This window comes from Myotis yumanensis, unplaced genomic scaffold, assembly GCF_028538775.1.
Source record: "Myotis yumanensis isolate MYYU_CA2020_CCGP unplaced genomic scaffold, mMyoYum1.0.hap1 SCAF_14, whole genome shotgun sequence".
Lineage (NCBI taxonomy): Eukaryota > Metazoa > Chordata > Mammalia > Chiroptera > Vespertilionidae > Myotis > Myotis yumanensis.
The window spans coordinates 54,576,139-54,590,500 of NW_027223765.1; the positions used below are offsets into that span (position 1 = coordinate 54,576,139).

The following is a 14,362-nucleotide window of genomic DNA, read 5'->3' on the forward strand; positions in this document are numbered from 1 at the left end:
CACACTCCCCACACTTCAGCAATGGCAAAACGTTTAAGAAAGAAATTAAAAGGCCATGGGAGACTTTATCACGGAGATGTAAAATCATCTGAAAAATTCCACCTCTAATGTTGAATCATCAGGAGAAGTTCCAGAAAGCCTGCTCTCCAGCGGAGGCCCTGGTGGGAGGCGGGACACACGGACCTACGGACCTACCTACGGAACCGCCTCTCAGCTGGGTCAGAGGCAGAGGGTCAGAGGGCGGAGGGGAGGGACCCGGCACCGCCTCTCAGCCGGTCAGAGGGCGAGGGGAGGCCGAGGGGAGGCCAAGGCTCCCAGCTGCAGCCAGAGGCGGGTCAGTGCAGGAGTCACCGTGGGGACCCAGCAGGAGGCCAATGGCCCAGCCACTCAGCTCCCTGCAGCCCAGGACCGGCCAGGTGGGCCAGGTGCGTGGAGGCTTCCTGCTTCCTCAGTGCGCTGCCATCCCTCCCACTACCATCCCTCCAGCTGAGAAACCCGCAGCCCCGCAGCGGCAGCCAGGTGCCGGCCAGGTGCCTGGAGCCTCCACCGGTGGCAGGTGCCTGTAGGTGCCCCCACTTCACAGATGCAGAAACTGAGTTTTAGAGCCGCGCCCACTGGCAAGGTGAGGTCTCGCTTTGGGGCCCTGGGACTCCATAGACCCTCCTCCTGGTGGCCCCTTGGCCATGCCCCAGCCGCAGGGCTCCCTCCTTAGAGAGGCCAGAAGCCCCAGCGCCCGCGCCCACAGTGGCTCTCACTGCGCAGAGCAGACCCAGGACCGGGGAGGACATCAGGTGAGAGACCTGGGAGTCGTCCTAGCGCCACAGGAGGTCTCAGGTGGAAAGCTGCCCAGACCCAGCCATCCCTGCCCCAGTCTCAGGTCAGACGGAGAACGCGGCTCACTCTCTCTAATTCTTTTTTCCTTCCACTTTTAATCACTTCACTGTATAGCTCTAGCAAAGAAGGCTGGTGTTAAGAGCATAACCTCAATGAATTTTCATACTAACAAAGTTCATAATACGTTCTTAATATTTAAAATCCAGTCATTCAAATTTTTCCTTGTTTCCAACACTTTTTTGGTGAATTTGCGATTTATGTTTTAAATAAATAACGCCGGTTACAGCAAGAGTCACGTGCACAAAGCTAGATCCTGCCGGATTCCTTTCTTCTCTGCGGCCTTGCTGGCTCAGTTTTCCTTCAGTTCTCTTAGTTAGCCACATGGGTTCCTGTTCCCGGCAACCAAAGACTCCAAGTTCATAGAGGCCTTCCTGTGTGCCAGGGACAGCACACAGGACTCTGCACATAGCATTTCCTTCCATGCTCAGGACAACCAGGCGCTGCAGGTAGCACACTGCAAACCCATTTTACAGACGAGAAAACTGACATATTGAGCACCTTCTCCAAGCCATGTAGGTGGGGCCATGATTCCAGCTAAGGCCTAGCAGACTTCAAGTCCATATTCCCAACAAGTATGACACATGCTTTCCAGGCAGCAGTGCAATGAACAGAACATGGACACAGTGAAGGGGGGCCCAGGGAGGGATGTGATGAACTCAGCTTATGGCTCGGGAGGGAGAAGCTGCCAAACTGAAACACAGAGGAGTAAGAGGACAATTGAGCCGAGCCTTAAAGAATGCATGAGCTCACCAGGTAGCAGGGAGGAAGGGCCCCAGGGGAGGGCATGTTAGCCAGACCGTCCTTGCTGGTCTGTGAGAATTTAAGGAACCAGAGCGGGGAGCTGGGTGGCTGAGCCCAAATCAACTGTGGCTCATCCAACTCTGAATGGACATCTTTGTGCTAGAACCTGGGCTCACCTTGCCCCCGAGGCCCAGGCCCTCGGCTGCTGGGTTCCAGTGAGCAGGCCCCCACCCCGTTCCCACTACTGCTTTCTGGCGCTGGGCCTGCTGCTTTCTACCTTTCTGCCGGCATCCGGTTACCTGCCCCCTGAATGCTCAGTCCCCTCTCTCCCTCAAGGGGACCATGGTCATGACCTCGCATTTCTGGACGGTCCTCTGGGAGACCAGCTCCCGAGGGCACCCATCAACACCCACCAGGAGTGGGAACGAGCTCTGGGGCCTCTTCGCCAAGGGAAACGGACTCTCCCAGACCAGAACATAAAGCCTTTGTTTCGGCGTTTTTGGCAGAAGGATTCTGTTTCCTCCCTGCGCTGTGGCCTCCCTCTGGGGTTCTGTGCAGGGGAAGCCCAGGTGAAGTTTCAGTCTCAGAACAAGCCCAGGCTTTCTGTGTTTTGGAGATGAATCTCATGCAGCGTAACGAGAAGAGCCTTTGCGTGGGGAGGTTGTGTCTCCACTTGCCATGCTCCGCCTTTCCTGATGGGACAGGTGCTCACCTCTTCACTCCTCAGTGATGAGAGCACCCACCGCGATGACGTGCAGAGATGGCTTGGAGGGGGCAGACCAGTCGGCCAGATGACAACCCCTGCGTGTCACAGGCCCAACACTGGTCGTTTGGACGGGCTGCCCACCAGCAGTCTCGTACACGTGGGTGGCCGATCTTTCCATCGGTGGCATGTACTCATCGTGGTCACAGTCAGCACCGTGGATTTGAGGGGGTGCTGGTTTGAACCCCAGCCCCAACACTGATGGGCCCGGGGGCCGGGGGCCAGCGGCTTGGCTCTCCCACAGGAGGAGGGAGCTGCTGTTCTGTGTCCACAGCGATGCCGCCTGCGGCCGTGGCGAGTGCTGGCGATTCGTGCTGTGCTGTGCTATCTCTCCCGAGGGACTGTGACAGAAGGTGTGGGCTTAGCTGGGAATTTCTTTAAAACGTTATAAAAACAAGAACGGAAATTCCAGGTATCTTTCCTAAGCTCTCTCTTTCAAGGAAGCAAAATGCCACGGAAGTGCCCATTTAACACGGACCAGGAAAACAGTGCGAAACAAAGCTGTTCTGACCGGCTGCGGCTTCCCTCCCCACGGAGCGTGGCTTCTTTGTGTGCCAGGCTTTGCCATGTCCGAGTAGCCTCTCAGACAGGAGGTGAACGCATTCTGAACCATGTTGAGTTTGCGACCACCGTCCAGGGAGGGCAAACTTAAAGGCCTCATTCCAGGTGTCACTCAGCCCTTGTGGGTGATCGTGGCCACCCCTGCGGCCACCTGCGCGGGTGGCTTTCGGTGAGATCCTGACCCACCCTCTGCGCGGGAGGCCTGTCCATTGCTGTGAAGGCCCTGCAGCCGGAGCCTCCCTGTGATGCTGCCGAGAGCGGTGTAATTGGAGCCTGTGCTGCTTCCTCCAGGCTGCTAAGCTTCGAGTCCCATCCGTTCCCGTTCCCTTTCATCCCTGGGAGGAGCACAGTCTCGGGAATCCCCTGCCAGAAACTTCCCCACGTCCGTCTGTCCGTCCGCATTTCTGGGCACAGCAGGAGAAGGGGCCCTCGGGGAGCCTGCAGGAACCTGCCTGCTCGCTCTGGGAAGGGCTGCCGGCCCAGGGAGGCGCCTCGCTGTGACCTGCCCCAGAGGAGGTGCTGGGGTCCAACCCCAGCAGGTCCAGGGGTCCCCAAAGGTGTGGACGGAGTCGGCGAAGAAGGAATGACACGGAGGCAGCATTCAGTTGATCAGCAGCCTAGCCAGGATCTCCAGCCAAGCTCTGTCCAGGATCTCCAGCTAAGTTCTATTGCCAGGTTTTCTAGGTTCTCCAGCTAGGTTCTGTAGCTAGGTTCTCCAGCCAGGTTCTATCCAGGTTCTCCTGCCATGTTCTGTCTAGGTTCTCTAGCCAAGTTCTGTAGCCAAGTTCTGTAGCCAGGTTCTGTCCAGGATCTTTTGCCATGTTCTCCTGCTAGGTTCTGTCTCTAGGTTCTGTGTAGGATCTCCAGCCAAGTCCTGTCTCTAGGTTCTGTATTCTGTTTTCTTGTTACATCTGTATTTATACCAGTTGATTTTAATCCTATCAATTTCTATTCCAAAGGTTAGGGTGTTTCTTATCTCCATTCCAGGGAGTAAAGATTATGTAGCTTAAGCGTGATTGTTTGTAGTTAAAGTGATTAACTACCCGCCTGGCACTTAGTTAAGGGGTTTTATCCCCTCCCTAACTTCAGGGAAAAATCCCTACCTGGGGAAACAACCTTTCTCAGAGAGGTGACCTTGGTTAAAACACATAGCACCAAGAAGGGGAGCAAACATATTAAGAACAGTATGCCATATACGCCAGGTCCCTTGAAACATATGCTGTGCAGATGTTTCTTCTCTGCAGCGACTGTGTCAAGCAGCAAGGATGGACCGGCTCCCGGCAAGGAGGGGCCACGGTGAGGGGTCAGAGTCACAGGTGATTCCAAGTGCTTGCTTCTTCCCTTCAAAAAGGCCAACCAGCCTGCTCCTCGGTGGGAGGAGAGCAGGGAGTGTGCCCAGAAGGAGGCAGGGAGGGGCAGGAGGGAGAGTAGGCTGGATGGGGAGGTAAGGGCCGGCCTGGGGAATGAGAATGAACAATGCGATCCCCACCCCCAGTGCTAAGTGAATGGGTCAGCCCCCAGCCAGACAGCCCGACAGCCCCACATAGATCCCATGACGAATGTTTCACCCACTGACCGCGTGGTGGAGGCGGTCTTGGTTATTTACACCCTAAACATAGCGTTTACCGAGGGCTACCTTACAGGCTAACCCTAACCTCTGACACCCCGTCCCCCACCAGCGCCAGCCTGAGGAAACAGGCCATGGGGGTGGGGGGGGGGGGAGCGGGGCAGTGAAACATTCAGTCCAGCTGCTGTCACTCTTCTATGTAGGCATCTCCTTAAAAAGTGCCTCTCAGGTCGGGTCCATAGGCAGCAACGCACCTTCAGGGGGAGCGTGGTGGGTGGCAGAGCTCTGGCTGACCACAGGCCCCCGAGACAGCCTCTGTGGAGCCTGCAGCAGGACTCGCTAATTCCTCTGGGGTTCTAGTCACATTCCTTCACGAAGAGACAGCTTTTCCCGTCCTCTTCTGATTGCAAACGACCTCTCCTGGTTGCTTTCAAATACTCGTGGCTGCCCCGGCACAAGCATTTTAACTTTCCTTCCTCTTGTCACTCCTCACACTTGCATGAAAAATTGCTCAAATAATATATCCATGGTAGGAAAAATAGATCCACAAGCAAAAAGGGCTGAAAGCCGTTCCCACCATCCTTCTAGCCCGATGAGCACTGCGAACATCGTGCCCTTTCTTTCCGTCCGGCTCCGTGATGCAGTCATGGCGCATCCTGCTGGTCTCTGCTCCGCTTCTCCGGGGGCACTGCGAGCGCCTTCCATATTCTCCAGGGTCTTCACCTGTTGGGCTGTATTCCATATATTTGTTCTCTTAAAAAATTAGGCTCCCCTAGCCGGTTTGGCTCAGTGGATAGAGCGTCTGCCCACAGGCTGAAGGGTCCTGGGTCCCATTCTGGTCAAGAGCATGTACCTCGGTTGCAGGCTCCTCCCCAGCCCGGGTCGGGCCATGTGCAGGAGGCAACCAATCAATGTGTCTCTCTCACATCGGTGTTTCTCTCTCTCTGTCTCTCCCCCTCCCTTCCACTCTCTAAAAATCAATGGAAAAATACTCTTGGGTGAGGCTTAACAAAAGAAATATTCAGCCCAATGATGGTCATGATGCTTCCTTGAGTTAAACTCTTTCTAGAAGCCCAATGTTCCAGAACCAGGCAGGGGGCGCTGAAAAGGCTCCCAACCATCTTTCAAAGATGCTGTGTGCAGCTCCTTCGAAAGCAAGGTAGCCGCCCCCCCCCCCCCCCCCCCAGAACTCCCCTAACATGGGGCATCTCAGGCCGAGTGCCGCAGTTGTCTGTGCTTAGGGGCACCTCTTACAGCCCCAGGGCAGAGAAAGGTGACTTGGAAAGAGAAGGGGAAGAGGGAGGAGAGAGGAAAGACCAGAAAGAGGAAAAAACAGCAGGAAGTATTCAGAAGAATGGGGTGGAGGATGCCCAGCTTTTGGCTTTGTGTGCGGCTGGGTGGTACCAACCCGAGCTACCTCCGCTTGCCCTCCCCGAGTTGGGGGCGGGGTTTCCCCCTGAGGTCACGCCAAGTCCCTAGTCTCCTACTTAAATGCTTGCTCACTCAGTGCCACGCTTTTCAAATGCTCACATCTGGGCTGCATTACCAAAGAGGCCCATGTGTTTGGGAAGTTAATTTACAGCAGCAGATAATGAGGCGGCCTGGAGAAGTCCCCCAGCACTGGGGTCGGGGGTGGGGACTCGGGCAAGAGACTTGTTACGTGAATGATGGGGCGCTGTGCACCGTCTCCTGCAGGATTTAGCACACGCGCTGAGATGGCGTAACTGAGGAGAGCCGTGGTTTAGTGAAGGGAGAACCAGGTGCCTCATCCTAACTGTTCTTTCCCCGACGCAGAAGCAGCGCGTTTCCGAGCTGCTCCCTGCATCCCGGGCTGGCAGCCAGGTCAGACCTCCCCATCTGCAGGACACAGTGCTGAGCGCGGGAATCCCTGAGACAACAGTTAGCCCAGGGCCTGGTCCCGGATTAATGCTACGTTTCAATAGAGAGGAAAGTTCTGGAGAGCAAGTCTGTAGGGTGGTTGCCTTTTTCACAGATGCTACAATGAAAGATGTGCTATTTTATTATGTTTGCATAATACTATGCAAAAGCATTTTGTATCTCCTGATCTCTCTTTACTTCTCACGCCCGACCTGCCCCAGACCACGTCCACCACCGGCAGGCACTGCGCCAGAATCCGGGCCAGGACGTGGTGGGTCTGGGGGCCTGGGGTGGAGGGTGTGGCTGAGTCTAGGAAAGCTTCCAGGAGGATTCCCGTGTGCCTCGCCCTTGCAGGAGGTCTGAAATGCCAGGTACTTTCTCATCTAATCTCTTACTAACGTGAGCAATTATTCACGTTGAAATGCCAGAGCTTGCGGACCCCTCCTCCCTGTTGGCATTGGATGTTTCCGGTCTCCGTGCGCATCAGCCCCGCGGCGGCCCAGGCCCAGTGCGCACAGCGGGGCTTGCTGACTGGAGAGGCCGTGACCTTGCTATCTCGAGGGCCTCGAGTTTCCAGAGGCTCCGACAGAACCAAACCTGCTGCGGGTCTGTCCTTCGGTGAATGTTTGTAAACAGGCAGCCTAGAGGGTCCGTGCTGTTCCCATGAGGTGAGCGTATCCCCATCAGTTACTCTCGAAAGAGGAGGCCGAGCCCGAAGGCAGCGACGTCACTGGGTGCGGGCCACCGAACTGGTAAGACCTCCAGGAGCTACGTTCCCTCACTGACCTGGGTCAGCTCTGCAATTGTTTGGCGTGTGTTTTCGCTTGATCATGTCTTTAATTAAATTGGAGTAGCAATAAGTACTTAATTGAAATAATAATAAAGACTATTATGACCTCACTGTACTGTTGGGAGGAGAATTAGGTGAGTAATTAAAGCCTTGATAAGGGCGTTCAGCATGAAGTAATTGGGAAAGTCTTGCCCAGCGACTGTGGGCGCCCAAAGATAACACTAAGGAATCGCTGAGCTGCGGGACATCAGGAACCTGCTCCCCACAGATAGGGTGGCTGTCCTGGTACAAATGAATGACTCTCAAAGGAAGACAGTTTCCTCCCTGGTATTTTGAGACCAAAAAATAGACCAGGTATTAGCTGTCAAAGAACTAGACCACAAGCCTGGTACCAGATATGTTGCACTTGCTGCGTTCTCTGAAGATGAAGGCAGAGCACCTCCGTGAGCTGAGCCGGGGGCCCTGCAGCTGAGCCGGGGGGCCTGCAGCTGAGCCGGGGGGCCCTGCAGCTGAGCCGGGGGCCCTGCAGCTGAGTCGGGGGGCCTGCAGCTGAGCCGGGGGGCCTGCAGCTAAGTTGGGGGGCAGGGAGGCCCTGCAGCTGAGCTGGGGGGCCTGCAGCCGCAGCGCCAACCTGGCTGGGAGCCCAATTATGGAAGCTCAGCAGTAGGTTTATACCCAATGAAAGATCCCCAAGTGGGTGCCAGAAGATGAGAGACAGCAAGATATTGAAAACCTATTTGAAGAAATAATGACAGAAAACTTCCCCCACCTGGTGAAAGAAATAGACTTCCAAGTCCAGGAAGCGCAGAGAACCCCAAACAAAAGGAATCCAAAGAGGACCACACCAAGACACATCATCATTAAAATGCCAAGAGCAAAAGACAAAGAGAGAATCTTAAAAGCAGCAAGAGAAAGAGACTCAATTACCTACAAGGGAATACCCATACGACTGTCAGCTGATTTCTCAACAGAAACTTTGCAGGCCAGAAGGGAATGGCAAGAAATATTCAAAGTACTGAATACCAAGAACCTACAACCAAGATTACTTTATCCAGCAAAGCTATCATTCAGAATTGAAGGTCAGATAAAGAGCTTCACAGATAAGGAAAAGCTAAAGGACTTCATCACCACTAAACCAGTATTATACGAAATGCTGAAAGGTTTCCTTTAAGAAGAGGAAGAAGAAAAAGGTAAAGATACAAATTGTGAACAACAAACATGCATCTATCAACAAGTGAATCTAAGAATCAAGTGAATAAATAATCTGATGTACAGAATGAACTGGTGATTACAATGAATCAGAGACATAGAAGGGGAATGGACTGACTATTCTTGGAGGGGGGGAAAGGGGAATGGGAGATGCGGGAAGAGACTGGACAAAAATCGTGCACCTATGGATGAGGACAGTGGGTGGGGAGTGACGGCGGAGGGTGGGGCGGGAACTGGGAGAAGGGGAGTTATGGGAAAAAAAGAGGAACAAATGTAATCAGAACAATAAAGATTTAATTTAAAAAAAAAAAGAAAATGCATTAGGAAAAAAAAAAAAAAGAAAGATCCCCAAGTGAAAATGAAGTCACCAAACAGCTGTCATCCCTACTTTTCCCTAAGAAGAGGAAAGAATTGGGGGTCGGGGTAGAGGAAGAAGCCCGGGGGAGAGTAATTTTTACTTTTCACTCAGTGCTTTCATTTAGTTTGAAATGTTTACCAGGATAATTAATTCTTTGTAAAAAACCTGACATACGTACGCTGAGCCGTTTTCCCTACATAATGCACCATTAAAATGTCCTTCTTCCCTGACCCCTGCTTAACTGCTAATATGCATCCCCCACCCCCCGCCCCCGTGCTTGCTGGCTTGTTTGTCTCTTTCTCCATTTCCACGGACACAAGCACTCGAGTCACACTCCTTCCAAGAAAATCCCATGTTTTCCTTTAGAATCTCTGTGTACTTCTCCATTCCAGCTACGCTCCTGGACAAATCTCCGGTATGCTACCCCTTCCGGGGGCTACAAAGGTAATTTCTGGTGGCAAGAGAGCAATTCTAAGATAGACTTCAGAGCGGAAGGCAAGAATCAAATTGGGAATTGTCAACGCTTCGTTTACTGCTGGGAGCCAGTCCATCCTTGCTGCTTGACACAGTCGCTGCAGGGAGGAAACATCTGCACAGCATGTGTTTCAAGGGACCTGGCATATATAGCATACTGTTCTTAATGTGTTTGCTCCCCTTAGCACTATGTGTTTTGGCCAAGGTTTTGGGAAAGGTTGTTTCCCCAGGTGGGGATTTTCCCCTGAAGTTAGGGAGGGAGTGAAACCCCTTAACTAAGTGCCAGGTGGGTAGTTAATCACTTTAACTACGAACAATCACGCTTAAGCTACATAATCTTTTACTCCCTGGAATGGAGATAAGAAACGCCCTAACCTTTGGAATAGAAATTGATAGGATTAAAATCAACTGGTATAAATACAGATGTAACAAGACAGCAGAAGACAGAACCTAGAAAGAAAATGGCAAGAGAACCTGACTAGAACCTGGCGACAGAACCTGCCTGGAGAACCTAGACAGAACATGGCAGGAGAACCTGGAGAAGCTGGATGGAAAACCTAGCGAGAGAACATGGCTACAGAACCTGGCTGGAGATCTTGGACAGAACCTGGCTACAGAACTTGGTAGGAGATCCAAGACAGAACCTAGACACAGAACCTAGAGACAGAACCTGGACACAGAACTTGGAGAGACAGAACCTAGAGACAGGACTTGGCTGGAGATCCTAGACAGAACCTAGAAACAGAACCTAGAGACAGAACCTAGCAGGAGAACATGGCAAAAGATCCTGGACAGAACCTGGCTACAGAACTTTGCTGGAGAACCTAAACAGAACATGGCAGGAGATCCTGGCCAGAACTTCGCTGGAGGTCCTGACCAGAACTTCGCTGGAGACCAGAACTTCACTGGAGATCCTGACCAGAACTCGGCTGGAGTTCCTGGCTTGAGATCCTGGAGGGAGAACCTCGCTATGCTGATCAACTGAACGCTGACCCCGTGCCATTCCTTCTTCGCCGACTCCGTCCACACCTTTGGGGACCCCTGGACCTGCTGGGTCCCCAGCAGAATAGATACCATCTACAATCACTATCAATTCATACACGAAAAGATCCTTAAAAAAAGGGAGGACATATCATTACCACACTTTTAGATTTCATGGAATACATTGAAGTTGAAGAAAAAAGTGTGGAAATCAACATAATTTTGCCAGGTAATCATAGTATAAAACTCCCACAGCTTCCACTATCATGTCATAAAACAAAACATATTTCAATATCCAAAAAAGAACATAAGCTCAGACTAAAAGGACATATTTTAGGCTGGTATAGATTTATGAAAACATATTTAGATTTATGATAAATCTACTATCTTAGCTTGTTTTATCATGTTTGGTTTCAGGCCAAAAAAATAAAATTTATCATCAAATTCAGGACAGTGGGGAGAGGGGCTTTCAGCAAAATTAATAATGTTTTATGTCTTAAGCTAGGTGCAGAACATGGGTGCGACTGTTCACAACATTTGATTCATCTTAGAGTGTGAGTAATTAAAATATATTTATTGATTTTTTTATAGAGAGTGGAGGTGGGGAGAGAGAGAGAGAAAGAGAGAGAAGATCATGGACTTGTTCCATTGATTTGTGCCTTCTTTGGTTGACTCTTGTATGTGCCCTGACCGGGGATCAAACCCAAAACCTTGATGTATCGGGGCGACACTCTAACCAACTGAGCTACCCAGCCAGGGTGAGTGTGAATAACTAATGTGAAAAGCTATTGCATCCTGGGCTGGTTTTAGGAAATCATTGACTTAGCGAATGCATCCACGTCAGGAAGAAATAGCAGAGCCCCACCCGTGACTGCGAGACTTGCCCACGCAGAGTGGCCAGGCCAGGGCTCAGCGCCCTCGCAGCCGCCGGCCTGCAGCTGAGTTCAGGTTTCCACGCTGTGCAGACCATTCTCTCAGCGAGCATTGGTTTGCATTTTATCTTCTGTTCAAGTTAAAGGCGTGAAATTATATACATTCAATTATTTCCACAGTCTCTAGAAAACACTTCTACAGAAAATGTAATAATAAATGTTTGTCATATTTCAAATACAAAAAGTCCTAAAGCATGTTAAATCAGAAACAGGTTTAGGTATCAAAATGCACTACCTATGTTTTTCCAGCTTTAAATTGATCCAAGGGGTTTTGAGTAGTACAAGGAGGTGATTCTATCCTTCATTTTCAAAGAAAACCGTCCTGCCCAGTACTTACGGTAACGTGGCCCCCAGACGAGTAATGTTTCGGTAGATGGCTTCTTTTTTAACTCTCGATCTCTGGCTACCAGCATTCTTTCTTTTTTGAAGGGAGGTGGGGGTGCTAGGTGTGTCTGGGGATACATACCTCACAGCGAAGTGCAAAATGGCTGGGCCTGGTTTCTTGGGCAAATCATGGTCCAGAACCCGGTGATCTAACTGCAGCCAGTTCTGCTGACCTCTGTGAGGGCAAGGCGAAGACAAAAGATTAAACAGGAGTCAGGAAGGCTCAGGCATCCACGGCGTCCGCAAAGCTGCGGAGAAGCCGCTACTCCAGACACCGGCGGCAGGTATCTCCCCTGGTGCACTGAGTAATGAGGGTGTTTTAGCGATTTCTACCAAAGGAGAGCAGCACCTGCCCCGAGTCAGCATCTCCACTCCCAGGAGCTTGGGAAGATGAGCTTGCACGTGTGGAGCGTGGTCTGCATATTCAGTCACTCACTGTGGCATTGTTTGCAACAGTGACAAGTGGAACACAGTCTGCATATAGAGTCACTCCTTGTAGCATCGTATGTAACAGTGACAAGTGGAACACAGTCTGCATATACAGTCACTCCTTGTAGCATCGTATGTAACAGTGACAATGCTCGAAACAACCAGAATGCCTAACAGGATATTGTTTCACAAATGAACTTAACCTGAGAGATAAAATACAATGTAGCCATACAAAAGATTGATACCATCTTTACAAACTCATTTTGAACAATATCCAAGATACGATGTTAAATGAAAAGGCAGGATGCATACAATGAGCACAGTAAATCACCATTTTTAAAATTAAAACCCAGATATACATATATTTGAGAAGATAAACAAGAAATAACACCAGGTGACATTAAGTATATTAATCTTTAAATTCTTATTAAGTATAAAATCTGAACTATTTTAGATAGTCATGAAGAGGAAAACTTGATCATTTAATGAAACCAGACAGACAACTATACTATAGCTTTTCTTCAAAAATTTTTTAAATTGATTTTTAGAGAGAGAGGAAGGGAGAGGGAGAGAGAGGAAACACCGATGTGAGAGTGAAACATCGACTGGCTGCCTCCTACACGTGCCCCAACCAGGATCGAGCCTACAACCTGGGCATGTGCCCAGTTGGGGAACTGACACAGCAACCTTTGGTGCATGGGGATGGCGCCCAACCAACCGAGCCACACCAGCCGGGGCTCCTGTAGCTTTTTAAATCGACAGGGTGACTACTCCCTGGGTGCTGCTTCTGCATGTAAGTATAACATGAACTTTCTAATATTTAAGCATATATAGGGTGGGCAACAGGTCTACAGTTATCCACATAGAAACAATACAATAAATATTAAATAATAATATAAGAACAAACTATGTTTCGCGTACTCACAGTTGTAAACCTACTTTCCCCCACCCTTGAGTAAAGATTTGTTTATTTACTCAAGGGCCTCACCAAGTTTATGGGTATAAATAGCTCTTCCCGACCTTTGACCTCCAAGCAAGGCAAGGACGGCCACACTGGCTCAGGACTGCTTCCGTGACGGTCTCAGGGCTGCCTGACCAGGCGATCGTTTTGGGCTGTAAATTCCAAGAGGGCACAGACCCTGTTTTGCTTGCTGACACAAAACTTGAGAACATGCTGATAGTGATGGGTGCCAAATGAGAACACAATCAAATCTATAATGGCCCAGAAGACATTTTCCAACCTATTCTGGTATTGAGTAAACAATTTTTTAAAAATCAGAAACTCTAAGCTGTACTTATTATAAATATAGAGGAAAAGTGGGCACAAATAATATTAATATTAATAATTACAGCCACTCTTCATTGAGCAGCTGCTCTGAGCCAGCCAGGCAGGAACTTGTGTATGGATGTTCTAATTAACAGTAACTCGGCAAGGAAAGCGGCAGAGCTGGGATTCCAACCCAGGACTTTCCATACAGGGAAAACGAGTCAGCTTTTATAATAACTTTTGGCTTGATGTCTGTCACTTATAGTTTTAACAATGAAAAAAAATATTTTTGTTTCTGTAATTATAAAATAAGGCTTCTGATAACTGTTCCTGGCTTTCCTTGGAGGAATATTATGAAGATAAATAAACTGATATAAGTGATCTAGGAAAGGATTTTAGAAGGACTGGTGTTGTATGTAAAGATGATATAAAGATAGAGGACTGCAAGTTAAGGGTTTCTTACACTGTATTTTATCAAGTTTAGGATGGCACTAAATTAAAGTTATATCCCAATTTCAGAGGGGTTAAAATGTGTCGTAAAGTACATAAAATATTGTGCAGTATCAGATCTCAAAAGTTTTCTTGTGAACATGAGACTCCCTTTGTATTGTCATTTTTGCTTTTACATAGGAAAGCTGTGGCATCATTAAAAAGCATAACGTAGTCCTGGCTGATGTGCTCAGTGGTTAGAGCATCAGCCCTCATGCCAAAGGGTCGCAGGCTTGATTCCCAATCAAGAGCATGTAGCTGGGTTTCAGGTTTGATCCCTGGTCCAATGGGGCATGTGTGGGAGGCAACCACTCGATGTGTTTCGCATCAATGTTTCTCTCTCTCTCTCTCTCTCTCTCTCTCTCTCTTTTCCCCCTTCCTTCCACTCTCTAAAAATATCAATGGAAAAAATATTCTCCAGTGAGGATTAACAACAACAAAAAAGCATAATGTGTATTTATATGAACTTGCATGGAATGATGTCCAAGAATGAATAAATCAATTATACTAACCACAGAAGCACACTCAAACACTATTATATATGGATGAAACTTCTTGGATATAGTTCTGGAAAGATATAAAACACATTGCTACAATCAAAAGAGAATGGCTTCAACTATGATATTAAATGTTTTTATAAGAAGA

General features: G+C 49.5%; 1 protein-coding gene across 4 annotated transcripts in view; it reads right to left on the reverse strand.

Annotated features, from left to right (window-relative positions):
* FRMD4B (FERM domain containing 4B) overlaps positions 1-14,362 on the reverse strand; it is a 295,154-nt gene that overhangs the window by 96,449 nt on the left and 184,343 nt on the right. For all 4 annotated transcript variants that reach the window (XM_070390990.1, XM_070390991.1, XM_070390988.1 and 1 more), the window contains one exon: positions 11,615-11,707. In XM_070390990.1, the coding sequence (XP_070247091.1) occupies positions 11,615-11,707 (93 nt within the window). The remainder of the gene's footprint in view (positions 1-11,614; positions 11,708-14,362) is intronic.